The sequence below is a fragment of the Choristoneura fumiferana genome, chromosome 25, assembly GCF_025370935.1.
Source record: "Choristoneura fumiferana chromosome 25, NRCan_CFum_1, whole genome shotgun sequence".
Lineage (NCBI taxonomy): Eukaryota > Metazoa > Arthropoda > Insecta > Lepidoptera > Tortricidae > Choristoneura > Choristoneura fumiferana.
In genome coordinates, this window is record NC_133496.1 from 2,273,532 (window position 1) to 2,293,027 (window position 19,496).

The 19,496-nt window shown below is 40.3% G+C and overlaps 2 protein-coding genes across 3 annotated transcripts in view; one reads left to right on the forward strand and one right to left on the reverse strand.

Annotated features, from left to right (window-relative positions):
• The first annotated feature begins 957 nt into the window (after positions 1 to 957).
• LOC141442116 (26S proteasome regulatory subunit 10B-like) lies at positions 958 to 7,893 on the forward strand. Its single transcript, XM_074107023.1, has 5 exons — positions 958 to 1,242; positions 2,313 to 2,436; positions 4,333 to 4,543; positions 6,186 to 6,351; positions 7,752 to 7,893. The coding sequence occupies exons 1-5, from the start codon at positions 958 to 960 to the stop codon at positions 7,827 to 7,829; spliced, it is 864 nt and encodes a 287-aa protein (XP_073963124.1). The 3' UTR covers positions 7,830 to 7,893.
• Positions 7,894 to 14,300: 6,407 nt separating this feature from the next.
• LOC141442104 (TGF-beta-activated kinase 1 and MAP3K7-binding protein 1-like) overlaps positions 14,301 to 19,496 on the reverse strand; it is a 38,954-nt gene continuing 33,758 nt past the window's right edge. For both annotated transcript variants that reach the window (XM_074107014.1, XM_074107015.1), the window contains exon 6: positions 14,301 to 16,401. In XM_074107014.1, coding sequence (XP_073963115.1) covers positions 15,819 to 16,401 — 583 coding nt within the window. In that variant the 3' untranslated portion in view covers positions 14,301 to 15,818. The remainder of the gene's footprint in view (positions 16,402 to 19,496) is intronic.

Genomic DNA, 19,496 nt, shown 5'->3' on the forward strand with positions numbered 1-19,496 from the left:
CGAAATATCCGGATAATAAAAAGTTACCGGATAATGCAAGCCTATTACCCGTGGCAATAAAGTCGTGGTAGATCATGTTGAGCATCATAACCTCTCATCTCACTTATACTGCTGACTGTATGCGTACGCACTATTCGTTTGACTGTGCGGTTTGAGCACACCGTCTCTTCGTAAGCGTACTTTGAAGAGGAGGCACACTAAAACTGCGTGGCTAACCGCATAGTCACTATGCATAGTAGTGCAAACGTAACATCGTCATAGGACATCCACAGTTGGACGTAGGTCTCTCCCAATAAACTGTCAACAATTATTTTGCTCCACGCGACTTACTAATAGTTATCTATGCAACAAATTTTCGAATGGGTCAGGACATGTTCCATTAAAAAATTTAAATGGTGATGAAAGTAGTTGGGTGGTCATGTGCACGGATTGTAATAAGATGAGGACTTAATACATTTTTTGGTGGAGTGTGTATTAAGATTGGTTTTTTCGGAATCTTTTTTGTATTTTTTATTTAAATTCCAAATTTTTTTGTTACTTTTACGGTCATCCCGTAAAACCTATATCGAAAATACAAACTGAAATATAGATGCACAGAAAAACCAGAAAAATAAGACCAGCGCTGGGATCGAACCCAGCCAGGAGTGTAGTCCAGCGGTGGTGTAGCGGTATAGCACATGGCAGGAATGCCGAGGACCTGGATTCGATTCCCAGCGCTGGTCTTATTTTTCTGTGCATCTATATTTCAGTTTGTATTTTCGATATGGAGTGTGTATTGACTAAGGATATCCGCGAGAGGTGGTTGAGTGATTTGTTGGACCTGTTCAATGGTGCAGTAAATGCAACAAATGCATGGTCATGTAGCCCCTCCGCCTCCACAATACCCAACTATCACCACCACCACTAGGTTTCTACGTTTCGAACTCAATCCGAGTACATCCTCAGAGCAACACAATCATGCTACCAGCTGTGTACTGGCAGCACGATGAATGGTTGAGTTGTTCTGAAGACATATCTGTCAAACAAAAGTGGCAGCTGAAAAGCAAGGTTGCAGTTCCTTCTCTACATAACTATCAATTCCCCTTGCTCCAGGTGATCGAGCTGCCCTTAATGAACCCGGAGCTGTTTGTCCGTGTGGGCATCACCCCGCCCAAAGGCTGCCTGCTGTATGGGCCCCCGGGCACCGGGAAGACTCTGCTGGCCAGGGCTGTGGCTTCGCAGCTCGATGCTAACTTCTTGAAGGTAATAACATAAATTATGGTGAATGTGAAGAAAAAAATATTGAGATCACGTGAATTTGCATTATGGAGGTGTGATTATTTTCAGTTAGCGTTTGTCAGATGATGCAATATTGATGTATAAATTCATTAGGTAAGACCATGGCAATCCTGCCGTGAAGCAGCAGTGCTTGCACTGTTGTGTTTCGGCGTGGAGAGTAAGACAGCCGGTGAAATTACTGGCACTTGAGGTATCCCATTTTAGGTCTCTAGGTTGGCAACGCATCTGCAATATCCCTGGTGTTGCAGATGTTTATGGGCGGTGGTGGTTGTTTCCCATGACATTTAGAGTAAGTAAGGACATAAGCTTCGTTAAAATATTAGCATACAAAAACATAACATGGTGTTAAATATTTTATTTATATTGCACAGATAGTCCGAATATCATTCAATTTCGACTAGATCTTGCCCGCGTCATTGTCTGCGCAGAATTCAAAATTTGTGCTGAGATTCTTCATCATCAAAAAACATTACTCTCACTAATACTGGGATGATAAAGCAGCCTTAACTAACTGAATCTGGTAGGGTCGGTCCTGCTCAAGAGCACCAAAGTTCGCATACTCTTCGCTAGTCATACTGTTAATGTTTGTACAAATTACCTATCATTTGTCATAATTTTAATTCCCACAGAACCTTAAATTTTTACTGAATTTCATCCTTTAAAAAACTATAGTTTAGGTATATTTTATAAACAATGAGGGCTAAAAGACAGACGAAATATCGCTAGATGGCGTTTAGTATCGTGGGTTTTTTTTTTGACGTTACGGTCTTGCTTGCAATTGGCTAATATCTAATAACTAAATGAGCTAATTGCAAGCAAGACCGTAACATCAACAATCCACACGATACTAACGCCATCTAGCGATATTTCGCATGTCTTTTAGCCCTCATTCTGAACAACTGAATTCAGAGAAAAATGAGTTATGACAAACGATTATTCTAACAAACGATCGTTCTCACAAACAATCATTCTAACAAACGATCATTCCGACTTTTAATATGCAAGCCCGGTGATGATCTGATGAATCCTTCCAGGTGGTGTCCTCGGCGATAGTGGACAAGTACATTGGCGAGTCTGCGCGTCTGATCCGAGAGATGTTCAACTACGCCCGTGATCACCAGCCTTGTATTATATTCATGGATGAAATCGACGCCATTGGTATGTTTATTTTCTCAAAAATGTCCGTAAAAGTGTAGAATTATTCCTTACATATTAGAAGGACAAATAGTTCATAGTCAGCGAGAATTAACAAGTTAAAAAGATTGCAAGCGCGCTAGCTCGACAATAATTTATTATTGTTGAGTCTCGAACTTTTAAAAAAAACCGGCCAAGAGCGTATCGGACACGCCCAAAATAGGGTTCCGTAGCCATTACGAAAAAATTAAGTAATATTTTTCTAAGGAATTCGTATTTCATACGGAATCTTCCAAGTTTAGGTATATTTTATACCTTAAACTGCTTATTTACTCATAAACTACTAATAATTCTCAAGCAAACTTAGCCGTTATAGTTTTCCTTGAAAGTTTGATATACTTACTACCATACAGATTTTTTTTAAATTTTTCCACCCACTGGTTTATATTTTAGACGGGGGACGCTCGATTTTAAAAATTTTTGAATTTTTTATTGTACTATTCTGTTGGCATAGTTTATTTATATGTATATCCGTGCAAAATTACAGCTTTCTAGCATTGATAGTCCCTGAGCTTAGCGCGGACGGACAGACAGACAGACAGACATGGCGAAACCTTATAGGGTTCCGCTTTTGCCATTTTGGCTCCGGAACCCTAAAAAGTGAAAACAGCCATGGAAATGTACAAGCACACAAGTCTTATACAGCCATCTGAAATGGCTGCTATCAGTTATTTTTTTGTACTTAACTCTGGACTTTTTTTATTGGATCTGAAACAACTTTTGGTGTTTTCGGTGGAAAAATACACCTGTTTTTTTTTATGAAAAAAAGGCGGGAATGTATGAAAAATTGTATTGGAATAAAATTAATTGTCAATGTATATTTTGTTGAGAAAAGCTTTATATTAGTCTCGGCTGGAATACCAATTACTGGCTTCGTATTAGTTAAACGGTTTAATTCTCATACTCAGCCAGCAATTGCCTACTTCCAGGCCACGAAAATAATAATCCATTATTGCTCTGGGTTTCGTACCACACAGCACAAAAATTCCCAGTAATTGGTCCCAGCTGCTGAAGTTTAAGATACTTAACAGAGTTCTAGACTACTAGACAGACGTGTTTCTCCTTTTCACAATACAATAACTCTTTATTGTTTACCACTATCCCACTAATATTATAAATGCGTAAGTTTGTAAGCCTGTTTATTTGTTTGTTTGTTACTTCATCACGTCTAAACCACTGAACCGATTTAGATGAACGGAGTCGCGGGTAACGGCTAGTATTATATATAGATGTGATATAGTGTGTGTGTGTGTGTGTGTCTGTGTGTGTGCGTGCGTGCGTGCGTGCGTGTGTGTGTGTGTTTTGTGTATATATAGATGTATAGGTAGTAGTAGTTTTTAGTCAGTTGGGTTTTATTTATATTTTTGTTCATACTTTTGGATGTTCCTGTGAAAACGGTAGTTTAAAAGTGTTTACACTTATTACATAATAATATATTTATTTGGAATGAGCTAATTATAATAATAATAATTATTATTATTATTAGCTATCATTAAAAACCTATTTAATATCTTTGTAGAATTAAAAAAAAAACCCTCCATATTATTTCTATGTCAGTCCAACAGTTTTGACGACTAGAGGATTGACCTATGGCCTCTTAAGCAGAGGACCGTGGGTTCAAACCCGGGCTCGCCCAGATTTTCAAAATTCGTGTGCGAAATTACATTTGAAACTTACCACAAGCTTTACAGTGAAGGAACACATCGTAAGGAAACCTGCGGAGCAATCCAATGCTGTGTGTGAAGTTCCCAATCCACAGTAGGCTCGCGTGGGAATAACGGCCCAAGCCCTCTCATTCTTAAAGGAAACCCAGCAGTGGGCGTCCTACGGCTGATATGATGATGATGATTCTCTTTATAGGTGGCCGCCGCTTCTCCGAAGGGACCAGCGCCGACCGCGAGATCCAACGCACCCTCATGGAACTCCTCAACCAGATGGATGGCTTCGACTCCCTCGGGCAGGTCAAGATCATCATGGCTACCAACCGTCCTGACACGCTGGACCCAGCTCTGCTGAGACCTGGCAGGTTGGACAGGAAGATTGAGATACCGCTGCCGAATGAACAAGCTAGGTAAGATTTGTTGACATAATTTACTGAACGGCAAAAAATCTGGCCCTCAAATGTATGCAGTTATAGGTAATTTTGCCAAATTTTGTGCCGCTGAGTATTCTTTTTTTTATTCTACTGGATGGCAAACGAGGAAGTGGGTCTATTGATGGTAAGAGATTACCACGGCCCATAAACATCTGCAACACCAGGGGTATTGCAGATGCGTTGCCAACCTAGAGACCTAAGATGGGATACCTCAAGTGCCAGTAATTTCAGCGGCTGTCTTACTCTCCACGCCGAAACACAACAGTGCAAGCACTGCTGCTTCACGGCAGGATTAGCGAGCAAGATGGTGGTAGCAATCCGGGCGGACCTTGCACAAGGTCCTACCACCTTCTTGGGACGAATTACACCAATTTTGACCTAGCCCCGTTCTAAGCAAAGCTTGTGCTATGGGTGCTAGGCAACGAATAGACATACATAATATATATAAATATATGCTTAAATATAGTAAAATTATGGCATTGGCATAAGATTGATTTTCACTCAGCCTGTGTAAAAACTTTGTTTCGCTTTATCTATACATACAAACATCCAAGACCCAAGTACAAACATTCATCAAACCCGCAACCGCTAGCTTTGTAGTCAGGGTCACTAACAACTTAGCTATCCAGTCGTCAAAAAAAAAGAAAAGAAGTGTTCCTACCTAACCTATAACCTAACCCAACACTTCTCGCTTCGGATTATTCGCGGAAGTTCCTTTGGCTGTTCCTTTGATGGAACTTTGTATTGCTTTTTTTTCGCATTAGTTCCTTCACCAGCGATGAAGAAAGAACTGCGTTTGTTTTTACAAGCGTTTATTTAGTTTCACCTGTCCCGTTCTGTCTGTCTGTAATCAAATCTTGCAAATTAAATTCGACCAACTTAAAGTACAGGTACAGCCAACAAAAAGTATAGTCAGCAAAAAAACTTTTATTAAAATGTAACAATTACCAAAAAAATATTTCGCACTTGTTCCTTAACAAGAACGGAAGGAGTGGTCATTTTAAGAAGTGGTAATTTCTCATTATGGCGTACCGCCGAAAGGGTAGATTTTCTGATGTTTGTCAGTGATCAATTAAATTTTAATACTCGTTTTTCTCACAGATTTCCCAGGAGGTTTCCTATATAATAAAATTAGCACCAAAGTCACTATCTATCCCTTAACTCCAGTCGACGTAAGATGACCGTAACCAATTGGCTCCAGAGCCTGGATTATAATGCGACAGAAAACCTGCTACATGCAATATCATAGAACCACAATTAGCTACTTACACGTACGCACACACAACACATTTTTGTATTGTATTCTAAACTCCTTATTGTACAAAAAAAATACGTCCTACCATCTCATGTAAAATTACTTATAATTCGAATACTCAAGGTTTTTATACACATCAAATGTAAGTCCATATTGTTGCGGGCACCCGAGGGTCAGAGACCTGGTGACCTGACACAGGTTCTACCTAGTTCGGGCACCAGTCTCCCCACACAAGTCTGTAATATCTAATTAGGTATGAAATAGGACATGTACATTGTTATTTATGTAACTTGGTGGTGGAGAAGAAATAAATAAAGTTATTATTATTTTTATATAATCTTACCTTCTGTTGCTTCATTGCAGGCTGGAAATCCTTAAGATCCACGCCCAGCCGATAGCCAAGCACGGCGAGATGGACTATGAGGCGGTCGTCAAACTGTCAGACACCTTCAACGGGGCTGATCTCAGGAACGTCTGCACTGAAGCTGGGCTGTTCGCCATACGCGCCGAGCGGGAGTACATCATACAGGTGGGTTAAAGTGTTTTTGCCAATGTGAAACGTATACTTGGGATTGGGAAGTAGAGTTTTTGTGACAACTTACTCATTGGGAAGCAAGCTTTTGTGACAGCGTACTTAGTGAGGAGTGGACTTTTGTGACAGCATACCCACCCATTGGGAAGTGCACGTTTTGTAACAGCATACCCATTGGAAGTACTCTTTTTTTAACCCTGGTGTCTGTTTGTGGCACCGTAGCTCTTAAATGGGTGACCCGATTTGAATGCGGTTTTTTTTTCATTTGAAAGCAGGTTTTTGAGTTATTGTACTTCGAAGTGACAATGTTGGGGGTTTTTTTGCCAGTAAAAAAAGTATACTTGGGATTGGGAAGTAGAGTTTTTGTGACAACTTACTCATTGGGAAGCAAGCTTTTGTGACAGCGTACTTAGTGAGGAGTGGACTTTTTGTGACAGCATACTCATTGGGAAGTGGACGTTTTGTAACAGCATACCCATTTGGAAGTACTCTTTTTATAACCCTGGTGTCTGTTTGTGGCACCGTAGCTCTTAAATGGGTGACCCGATTTGAATGGGTTGTTTTTTTCATTTGACAGGAGGTTTTCTAGCGATGGTTCTTGGACAGATTTTATCAAAATCGGTTCAGTCGTTTTGAGTTATTGTACTTCGAAGTGACAATGTCGGTTTTTTTTGCCAATAAAAAAGGTATACTTGGGATTGGGAAGTAGAGTTTTTGTGACAACTCACTCATTGGGAAGTAAGCTTTTGTGACAGCGTGCTTAGTGAGGAGTGGACTTTTTGTGACAGCATACTCATTGGGAAGTGGACGTTTTGTAACAGCATACCCATTCGGAAGTACTCTTTTTGTGTCTGTTTGTGAAGTCCAAGAACCATTTCTTAGACATGTTTTATTAAAATCGGTTTAACCGTTTTTGAGATATTGAATTTTGAAGTGACAATGTCGGGGGTTTCCAAGTTTTTGTTGGTTAGGTTAGTGTGATAATGTACCCATTGGGAAGTGAACCTTTTGAAACAGACTTAACTTTACAAGTTAGCGAGTAATATGACGACCGGATGGCCAAGTGGTTAGAGAACCTGACTACGAAGCTTGAGGTCCCGGATTCGATTCCTTGCCGGTGATGAATAATACGAATGTTCTCGGGTCTTGGGTGTTTAATATGTATTTAAGCATGTATTTATTTATCTATATAAGTATGTTTATCCGTTGCCTAGTATCCATAGTACAAGCTTTGCTTAGTTTGGGACTAGGTCAAGTGTCCCATGATATTTATTTATATTTAATAATAAAGCAGAACTTATTATTGAATATTTGCCGCATATTTGTCCCTACACAGCGCGTGTTCCGACACGCTCTTGACCGGTTTTAACTATCTGTTAAACATGTCATTTTTGCAGGAGGATCTGATGAAAGCAGTCCGCAAGGTAGCAGACAACAAGAAACTGGAAAGCAAGCTTGACTACAAGCCTGTTTAAACTTTATATTCTATAAACAATGTATTTACTCTAATAAAAGTTTAGGATTCGTGTACTAATAGAATTGTCTTTTATTTCATTTTTACTACCTTTTACCTTGATTAACCTATCGTATGTCAGAAGTAAAAAAAAAACTGCATTCAAGGCTTGTTTACTCTCGTTTATTACAAATAATGTCAATTTATGTACTTTAGTTTCCTGTTAACCTAGCGGTCCCCCGACACCGACGACGCTTAGATAAAAAAAATATTACTAGGTAGTTATGCTAAATTAACTTAGGCTAATTTTGCGGGAAATGAGCATAGTCCCCGCGGGATAGTGAGAAACGAATTCTTCGAAGATGAAGTCGCGGGCAACAGCTTGGTAGTGCATAATTATTTTTTACTGTTTCCTTGTCTTTTTGTCGGCGTTTTTTATTTATTTTTGCTGGCGTTTTACTGTGTCGGGGATTTTTTAAATTTTCATAATATAATACGTCCATTTGTGACACCATTTTCTTTTTACCGAACTGGCCGAAGGACGGTCAAAGTTTGTTTATAATAGTATAATTTTCTATAGAAGACAGATTTCATTACGATTAAAATTCAATATGCATATATAGGTAGCAATGGTGTGGAGTAAATATTTCCGTTAGGCAACTAGGAAAGCGAGAAAAGCGTGATTTATTGTTTTCGGAGGTTCACTGTTGGATTGCATACAATGAATATCGGATAATAATAATAATAAATTCATTTATTTCGGGCAACTTGGCCCATACAATAAATACCTTACAGACTAACATACATATTTATAATCAATAATATTTAAAACTAATTTGGTGACAAAACGGCGTGACCCCGTTGAGTCACCGACCCCGACGTCGCTATCATCTGCGGCATGGTGCCCCGGAACCGCCGGAACACAACGTCTTTCGGCCAGAAGGCAGCACTCGCGATGGTCCCCCCCCCATCAGCAGCCGCGGCACGCGCACTACAAACGAGCTGAAGTGAACGTAGTGACGCGACTGCAGCTGGAACACCCTCAGCGTGTATCCGCTCTTCCGGCGGACATATTCCACCACATCTGCGAATGCGACAGTGTGATGCAGACGCGACACACACAGTGCCGTATTCGGCGTGGCCGCCCTCAGCCCGGAGCCTGGATCCGGTTCAGCAGAGCCACACTGACTCTTGCAATGTTTCTTGCGAGCCTTGCTTTTCTTCTGCACCAATTTGAACCCCTCCTCGTCCACTTTAGTGCTCAAGGGCCTGTACGGCGTCGAAGTAGCCCTCGGTTCAGTAGCCTTCGGCGGAGCAGGAGGCTGGCGGGGCGCGGCGGCTCGGCCGGCCGCGTCCGCATACCCGCGCCCAGCTGGCTGCTTGTTGGCGGAGTGGGGGATAATGTTATGCATAATTTTTTTAGCCGAAATATCGATATAGGCCTACCTATAATAATCTTTAGGCATAAATTATCACGCATAAACTTGAAAGCATAATCGTCACATAGACTAACATCAAACAGCATAAAGACCACGTACAAATGTCATATAGCAAGTGTAGAGTAGCGGGTTCTTCGGCGGTGTAATTGTGAGCCACGAGAGTGCGCTAGTTGTAGAGGGGCTGTTTCGACTCCGGACTCCGGTCGCAGAAAGGTACGCCAAGCGGCCAACAGAGGAAACTCCAGGCGAAAGTCAAGCTGGCCAATCAAACGGCTTGACGAAGACATCAGACGGTTGAGAAGCCACCTGACTCATCCGCGATAGCTGTGGCATGTTCATAACTTGCGAATCGCACATTGTATCGCGCTGACTTAATCAATAAATATTAGTGTCTTAATTACGAACTATCTCATTGTTGTCTCATTGTATCGGGGTGTAGTGGAGTGTCATATACCTTAAAAGAATGCTACCGGCAACGTAGGGGTATATGCGGTCTACAGTATCTCGCCAGTGGCTCCAAGAAGCTGCGTGTGCAAGCAGCGGCCACACCCCGGTAAACCACGACGGCACGTGGGCTAAACCTGGACGAGGGCGCTCTCACTTCGGTGGGCGGGTTTTAACTGCGGATGCCTCCCGCAATATGCACGAAGCCTGGCTTGGTGTAGGAAGCAAACCACGCTGATAAGCAATGGATTTTGGTCAATACATATCTCATTGTGTGTCCAACCCTATCAAAAGACCACAGGGCAAAGTGCGAGTAAATTTAGCGCCGGGTATCTACCGCTACTCTAGATAAGGCCCCGGTCGTTCTGACCTCCGCCGCCCGCGGCGTGCTGCGTCCACCCGCCGCGATGTTTCAAAATAACTTAAGAGAGTTTTCACATTATCCGATCCGATATCGGTATCGGACTTAGAGCAATGCAGGCTTCCTACGGAAGGGAGTAGCCATTCGCCGCGTTCCCCTCTGTCAAAGTACAAGCCCAACTGGGCATACAAATTTTATAAAACAAGGCGCGCTCAGATTTCAAACTAGACCAAATCGAGTCGCGCGAGTGAACGATGCGGTGCTAAAAATGCCAAATTGTTCAGTTTTCTGCTGTAAAAAAAGATTATCGTGTCATTGCTATTTAAATACGTTTTAAGGTAGGGGAGAGCAGGTAGGCTTCGTACAGAGGGAGTATTCGTACAGTAGTCATATCTCCACTACCAAACACATTGACGCGATTGTATTTGTGGGCGTGACTCCCACTCACACGCATGGGCTAACCGCGGAGCGGAGCGGCACTGCGGCGGCCAGCTTCGTCAGGGCAGATCGAAACGTGTTTTCGCTCCACGTAAGTAATTTTTGGATTCAGTTTTGAATGCGTTTATCTCTAATAACTTTTTCTCGAATCATTTACGTTATTATCCATGGGTTATATGTTAATGCTCTAGTTTTCGTGTTAACGTTATTTTTGACATAATCTTAACGGGTATTTTTATTTTGATTTAATTTCTTGCTTTTTTGTGTTGGGGTGCCTTCGTGCATTGATGAGTGGGGTAGATTCGTACTGTACGAATGTACCCCGAGTTAGTATTTATGTTTTTTTATTGTTTCAGAGTCTTGCCTCGAATATACGTAAATAAAAAAACTGGCAACGTGCGAGTCGGACTCGCGCACAAAGGGTTCCGTACCATTATCTATACAACATTAGACGTTAGCAAAAAACGGCAAAAAATCAAGTGTGTTGTATGGGAGCCCCCCTTACCTAAATATTTATTTTATTTAATTTTTTTTTTCTTAAAGGGATTATAAAACTAAAAAATCTGTGAATATTTCAAGCGTCTACCTGTTGCCGTTATTAATATCAAGCAAAAAAACTGTAAAACAATTACGTTTGTTGCATGGGAGCACCCCTAAAAATTTATTTTATCCTGTTTTTAGTATTTATTGTTATAGTGGCCACAGTTTTGCTTAGTTTGGGACTAGGTCAATTGGTGTCAAGTGTCCCATGATATTTATTTATTTATTTATTTATAATCTGTGAAAATTTTAAGTGTCCAACTATTACGACTCAAAGAGACAGAGCCCTTTGACAAACGGACGGACAGACAGACAGACAGACTGCGGAGTCTTAGTAATAGGGTTACGTTGGTACCCTTTGGGTACGGAACCTTAAAAAGGGAACTCGAACAGGGCAGGTAGACGAAGAAACAATGAAATCTGCTAAACAGGAGGTCTTAGACAAAACCTTGTCTATTAGAAAAGCTGGTCAAAAATTATGGTATCAATCGACAACACTTAAACTCGCTTAACAAAGTTCCACAAGAAAACAGTTGCTGAAAACGATGGTACATAGGTACAATCCCAAAGCGTGTGTTTAGCTCGAAATTTGCATCGAATCAAGTTTATCGACTGATGAAGAGGATGCTTTGAACAACTACATCACGGGGTGGACTTTGGACTAAGCAATTAATAAAAAAACTGTTATTTTGATTAAGACTGAATTATAATATGATTATGTGTTATTTTCGACCTCATTAAATATTTGTAGTTTGTATAAATTGCTTTTTTGTGACTCTGTACGGAGGCTCCCCACTATGTACGAATGTGCCTTCCACCGTGTACGAAGCTACCCGAGCGTGAGGTGCTTTCGTACGTTTCTCATTTTTTGGAAAAACAGTCACAACTTTGAAATGTTGCTATTTGGCAACTCTAACGAATACTACTATGGTAACTAGATATATAGGCAATGTGGTAGTGTTTCAATTATTTTGAAATTAGGTACTGGTTAATTTTTACAAGGCCTAGAGTAAAAAGTGTACGAATCCTACCTGCTCTCCCCTAATCTACCGCTAAGGCTACTCCCTTCCAGTAGGAAGCCCGCGTTGCTCTAAGATACTTATCGGGGCATATGAAATATGTACCTGTTTTTGTTTTTCACATTGTCCGGCCCGATATCGGATATCGTTGCCGACACCGAAATGTTGGCGGCACCATCGGACGCCCGTATTTGTATGTGTGCTATGCGTGAATCTAAAGTGTCTGTGAGTATCGGAACGATTTTGTCGTAAATATGTAACAACAGCACATGTTGTCGGCTATCGGGTGTCCATATCGGATAGGATAGTGTGAAAACGCTCTAAGACAAGAACGGCAAGAACGACCGCTCCCGAACATTCCCGTCATTCCCGAACACACCAACAAACAATACAGACGCCGCCTGCTCGCTAAACGCCGCGGGTTGCGGGTCAGAACTATCTAATAATATAAAAATGCAACTGTTAATATTCTGCGGTGTTATTTGGCTATCAACAATAACAATAAATATGGTGGAGTGCAAGTCATACGTTTTTAACGGTGATTGGAGAAATGAAGTTAAAAAGTGTGCAAGTGGCGGTGGGAATTATCATACGTACACTTTCAACGTGGGGAATTTTAACACCGTGGGCCTGAAATATGAAGATTTGAACGAGCAAACCGAGGTCATATCTTTTGGTGAGCTTAGCGGCCATACAGGAGCCTCAGACCACAGTATTCCATCTATAATACTTCAAAAATACAAAGACGGCGACAGTTATAAAAAATACTATGCTGAATGGGGATTCACATCTACGGCCGGATGGGCTACACAGACAGTACAGATGCAGCTGACGGTGAAGTTTATGAATACTGGCCAAGTGGAGCTCATTAATTACGTATATGCCTACGCCATGATGTCCGTGACATGTGCCGAAACGAAAGCTTATGTGAATAAAATAAAAGTTAATACGGGAGAAGCCTAAAAAAAATATATTACATTGAAATTAAATCAGTTTGAAATATTAATTAGAGTATAATAATGTATCAATATCATTTAATTTTAATAATATTGTATGTTGTGGTACCTATATCGCATACAATATAATAATCCTACAACGTTTAAAGTTAATGAATGCTTGTATAATTGAATAGGTATAAGAATAAAAGATACTATGTAATTATATAATAAATGTGTGTATGAATATTATTTTATACTTACATAAAAAAGTAAATAAAATCGTCATTTTTTATTTATTAATGTATATTTCTAATGTGAATAATTAATGTAAATAATCTCTATTATAATAATATTATAATAGTAGTAGTATTATAATAGTACCTATCCAAGAGCTACCAAGAGCGCAGCCAGCGGTATCGGCAATTTATGAAAAAATATTAGTTTTTCTTTTACAAATATACAATTTTACTCTCAAATGTGATGGAAAAACATTGTATGTCGCACGGGCGGTACTAGAATTACAAACATCGACTCATTAATGCCCTCAGTCTTCGAAGCCCGATTCTATTAGACTCTCGTTCGTAATTCCTTATTTACCGCCCTTAAGACACAATGTACTATTGGTGTCCAGAAACTCAATTAAAGAGATCGCTGTTATATAATGTAACATTTACTTTAAAATCTCCACTTAAAATCATTGGAATTTTATCTGACTTAAATAAACCCCCAGTCTCGGTGTCTTGGTAGACCGACAGAAGAGGGTACAAAGCACCACCACAGAATAGATAATATTATCTCCTCTTTGTGTGGTTACTACCACACAAAGAGGAGATTATAAATATAAGAAACACTGTAGGTACATATAATGCTTTCTATCTCATTCTCTTGCACGTTAAATCCTAGATTTATGTTAGGTGTTTCATGCCAAGATTTACATCGTGATATACTACTTAGCTGGATAGAAAATAGCCTAGTTATTATCCCGGCATTCTCACGGAATCGAATCGCTGTCTAAAGTTTAAAAAGTAGAGTAGATACGCTCTACGACCGACTTTTAGAATGATTATTCACTAGCCGTGACCCGCGACTCCGTCCGCGTAAATTCGATTATCTATCCTGCGGGAACTATGCAATTATCCGGGACAAAAACTATCCTATGTCCTTCCCCGGGACTCAAACTATCTGTATACCGAATTTCATCTAAATCGGTTTAGAGGTTTAGACATGATAAGGTAATAAACAAACGGACTTACAAACTATCGCATTTACAATATTATAGTGGGATAAACGGTTAATGTAATAATGCACACGAAAAACGTCAAATATTTATTTTAATAACACAATAATTTCAACATATTAAGTAGGTATACGACTAAAATAGTTAAAGCTTAAATTAAACAATTTTTTTTTTGTGTGTTAGTACACAAAATTTCTACAAGCCGACAACGACAGCTGCAATTTTTTGTTTAATTAAAAATTGCTTAATATATAAAACTATCATTTAAATTTCAAAGTACTTAATGGACTCCTGACTGCTAAATTACTTACAGATTAAGCTTTATTAAAAATTTGGAAGGCACAAGTGGCACATTTTATACATCAACTATCAATAATGCCAAGATTAGATTATTCCTTAAAGAGACTACTCACGAGTAGTGAGTACATAGTCTACTCGTGACCACGGCCACTGCGATGTGGTCGAAACGTCGGTGACTCTTGTGTCGTGATAAGTCCCGTTCATGGCATTTAGCTATGTGTCTAAGAATAGCTGACAATAAGGGTTTTCAATATTGCTAGATGGGCTTAGTATCGTGAGGTCGGTTTGACGTTTGACGTTTGCTTGTGATTGGTTTAATTGGTACCGTGCGACATACAATGTTTTCATCACATTTGCGAGTATTTTTTTTATTTCTAAAAGAAAAAATATAATTGTTCCAAATATTGGCGATACCTTAGGCTGCGCTCTTGGCAGCGCTGCCCTCCGCCTCCCGCACCATGCGCCTGAGCCGCGTGTGCATGTGGTCCTGCAGCAGCGCGCGCAGCAGCATCAGTACGGGCACGGGCTCATTTACCGACCTTGGGCTTCATGAGAAGGATGAGAAGAAAATTTGTACGCGCAATGACTCGTTTACCGACCACGGGCTTCATGACAAGCACATTAAGGTCGAGGGTTTTATTTGGGGGGTTGCAATCAAGGTAGCCTGCATGTTACGACCCTGTATACGAGCAAGTGTGATGAAAAATAATTAAATTAGCCAATCGCAAGCAAACCTCAAACCGACCTCACGGTACTAACGCCATCTAGCGATATTTCGCCTCTGTTACCCTCATCGACACTGATATTGTTCCGTGACGAAAGATGATAAAGTTACCTAATATTCTATTTTGCTGCAGTTTCTCTACTTGATGACTAGGTGGCGCTAGGGTTGCCAAACGAAGAAAATCACAGCAATATGTACAGAATACGCTATTTTTCTTAAATTTATAATTTAACATGATCCAAAACTGGAAAATAAAAGAAATGACGTAAAAAAAAGGAAAATAAAAAAGTCAGCCGTGGCAAGTGGCCCGGTCGAAAAGGTACCGTGGGAGGTTGGATATAAGTAAATTAAATTTATTATTATTCTCATTTTTTTGTATTATTTTACTTTCCTCACAGTCAAAATGAAAAGTAGTGCCTAACTCGGGTGAAATTACCCATTTTCCCTCAAACTATTGGCGCTCTCACCTCGTTCGGGCGCCAGAAATATCTCGGGTTAAATGGGTCACTTTCCACCCTTCGTTATCAATCTACTAAATACTAAGTTTACATCCAGAACATCATACAAAACATCATTCAATGAATCCCGGCAGCGTCCCATTTTTCCTTGCTTTCGCAACATTCTCGTAATAACAAGAAAAGTCGACATAACCTTTTATCTTTCTATCCCTGTCATACTGCCTGCCAGTGGGATAGATATCCGACGTCGACTCGATAGATCGATTCGTGTCGACATTCGAATCGGTCCCTATATCGTTGGTACCTGATGAATAGATTTCCGAGTCGATTTCGTTCAGCAAAGTATTCGATTTCGACTGCACTATCGGGTTGAAGCGTACCGACGCGTTTTGTTGCTTCGGCACCAAATTCGAAGCACCCTGGCAGGCGTCAGTTGTATCTATATTAATAAAATTGAAGTTTCTTATCAACAATGTCATGTGAGTGTTAGGTTTAGGTGTAAGACTGTTCTTGATGCAGTGCGAGACGAACTCTCCCTCTATCTCCTCTAAGACGGATTGACTGACTTTTTTGAAGTCGGTTTGTTTGCGGAAATTCTCTACTATGACTTGGGATAGCTGCTTGTTGGTCTGTTCGCTGCTGCCTTTCACTTCTTGGATGCGTTTGTAGACACCAGAACTTACGAGGACGAGGAATCTGAAAAAGAGACTTTCACTTACATATTACGAAATATAATTTATTCAATCAGGCGAAGAGCCTTATGATAGCTGTGCCTATGCAACAAACTCTGATTCTGAGGATGAACTCTGGTTGAGTTCGAAACAAGTCAGTGTAGTGTGGTGTTTGTGATAGTTGGGTTGTGTTTGGGATGTTGGGTTGTGATAGTGTAGGGTGGAGGTGGAAGAGCTGCGTGAACACACATTTGTTGCATAAACAGCATCATAAGGCCGTAGGTGAGCTAAGTAGTTGTTTGTAGTTCATATTTAATATAATATTCTTTTGTAAATAAAATAAAAAAATATACAAAAATATAGTTCACCAAAGTAAGATAATCCCGCGAGTCAGGACAGGAGCCCGTACGTAGGCTGGTTACGTCTCTATGTAAAAATTATACTATATTACAGATGTCGAATTATCTACATACCAAATTTCATGACTATAAGCCCAGCGGTTATTAGTTCGAGATTTTAATCCTATCCCGTGGGAATATCGGAATAAAAAGTATCCATGTTTAAATCCAGGTTATAAACTAACTTTTTAACAAATTTCATCCAAATCTGTCCAGCCGTTTCAGCGTGAAGAAGCAACAAATATACTCACTCACAAACTTTCACATTTATAATATTAGTAGGATTATTTTATTTTGAAAAAAAAAAGACTTTCTGCCAAGTTTCTTGCGGCGCATTCTTCTTGGCTTGGTCTTTCGAAAGTGCTGGTAGTTTAAAAAATTACGTGTAAAAGTGCCCATTGAAAATAGGTAGGCCCTAGAAATATGTAGGGTCGTATTAGATATTTATGTGCGTTTTCTTGTGTCAGATATTGGGGCTGGTGACTGTAAATCTGTCAAATTATCGTCTTTCGGAGTTCATTCCGTATTTTATTGTTGAATACGGAACCCTAAAAATGGAAGAACGCTTGGATATCATCCAAAACAAACGGCGGAACTTTCCTAAATAAACCTGGTAGCAGCGAATAAAAATAACTTTGCACTAAAACAGACATTAAATTGAAGAGGTCGATTACTTGGCAAAAACTGGCCAAGAGCGTGTCGGGCGGGCCATGCACAATGTAGTTACATAGTAATATCATCATCATCACCCTAGCCCATATACGCCCCACTGCTGGGCACAGGCCTCCTCTCAGAATGAGAGGGCTTGGGCCGTAGTTCCCACGCGGGCCCAGTGCGGATTGGGAACTTCAAACACACCATCGAATTGCTTCGCAGGGTTGTGCAGGTTTCCTCACGATGTTTTCGTTCACCGTAACATACATAGTAATATGCGGAAAATATTCTAAATACACAGGTGTTATTTTTCATTTTTGTTATCTTTAAGGGAACATTCAACAAATTAAGCTAATTTCTTTTCTTTTTTACATGGTTTAACTTAACGCATTCACTGCCACCGACGCACATATGCGTTTTCGGAACTTCGCCCAGTGCCGCTGTCATAATTATTCATACATCTTGAACGCACATGTGCGTCGGTGGCACCTGTGGAAGTCAGGTGGCAGTGAATGCGTTAAAAAATAAACAAGAATTAAAATAAATAATCACGCGCAGTATTTAACACAGTGTTGGTGTAAATGTTCTTAATTTAAGACGTTTTTATAAAGACCGTGTTGGATTTGTCTATGCTGTACATAATTTATTATTGTCTATGGTAGAGAATGTTTCTATTCTCTCTGCCTCTCTCTCGCCATGGCCGTACCACTGTGAGCATCAACCTATTAGAGATGTGCCGATCATGACTTTGGCCGACTAGCCGACTAGCCGATTAGTCGGTTGCAAAGAAGCCGACTAATCGGCCGACTAGTCGGCCAAGCCGATCACAAGTTCGGGGATTTCCGTGACGCTTTGTTAACCAGCTGATTTGGGCGCAACAACCGACGCCTGTAAGCGTGTCGGAACATGTTTGTTTTATTTAATTTCTATATTTTTGCTTTTGGAACAGATAACCGTTGGGGGAGAAAAGTCCTCGAGTGGCGACCACGAACCGGAAGACGAAGCGTTGGCAGGCCTCCCACCAGGTGGACTGACGACATCGTGAGAGTAGCGGGAAACCGGTGGATGCAAGTGGCAAGTTGTCGTTCATTATGGCGTTCTAAGGGGGAGGCCTTTGTCCAGCAGTGGGCGTCTTCGGGCTGATGATGATGATGATGATATTTTTGCTTTTGTAACTAAGCGGTGATAATGGGAAAATAAAACTGTGTTAAGATAATGCCTACTGTTATTGATCATTAAAGTAAGAGAGATAAAAAAAAAAAATATCGTCAAAAAGAACGGCTTCCGAAAAGGTTATAGTAGTACCTACCGTAGACCACATAAATGCGTTGCGGCAGGTTATTCATATTATCAAAACCACATATATTATGTATTTTCAATATGGAAGTTCGTATAGACCCTTAGTCCTTGAATGTTATCTACGGCAAATTAACGTATTTTTGAGTTCAAAACACTTGTAAACACTAACTTCATCACTTTACCGGAATTCGATTGCGAAACCGCACTATGATCACTCGTTCGTATTGCAGCCACCAAGTCCAAAAAACTACTAATTGACATGTCCACAATGAAATGCATTTTGTTTACCAATTGCATTTTATAAACTTTAGATTGTGACAATTTTGAATACCTACTTACTTAAAAGTTAACAATTTTTAGGCTCGTAATGTTAGGGTTATACCACACCAAACCATAGATCGACGTCGATTGATTCTTTTTGCGACACCAATTGATTGATGTCACTTGATTGTTGCTAGAATTAATTCGACCCATAGATTCTTGTCTGAACTCATACTATTTTTTTTTTTTTTTTTTTTTTATACGACTGGATGGCAAACGAGCAAGTTGGGTCTCCTGATGGTAAGAGATCACCACCGCCCATAAACATCTGCAACACCAGGGGTATTGCAGACGCGTTGCCAACCTAGAGGCCTAAGATGGGATACCTCACGTGCCAGTAATTTCACCGGCTGTCTTACTCTCCACGCCGAACACAACAATGCAAGCACTGCTGCTTCACGGCAGGATTAGCGAGCAAGATGTGGTAGCAATCCGGGCGGACCTTGCA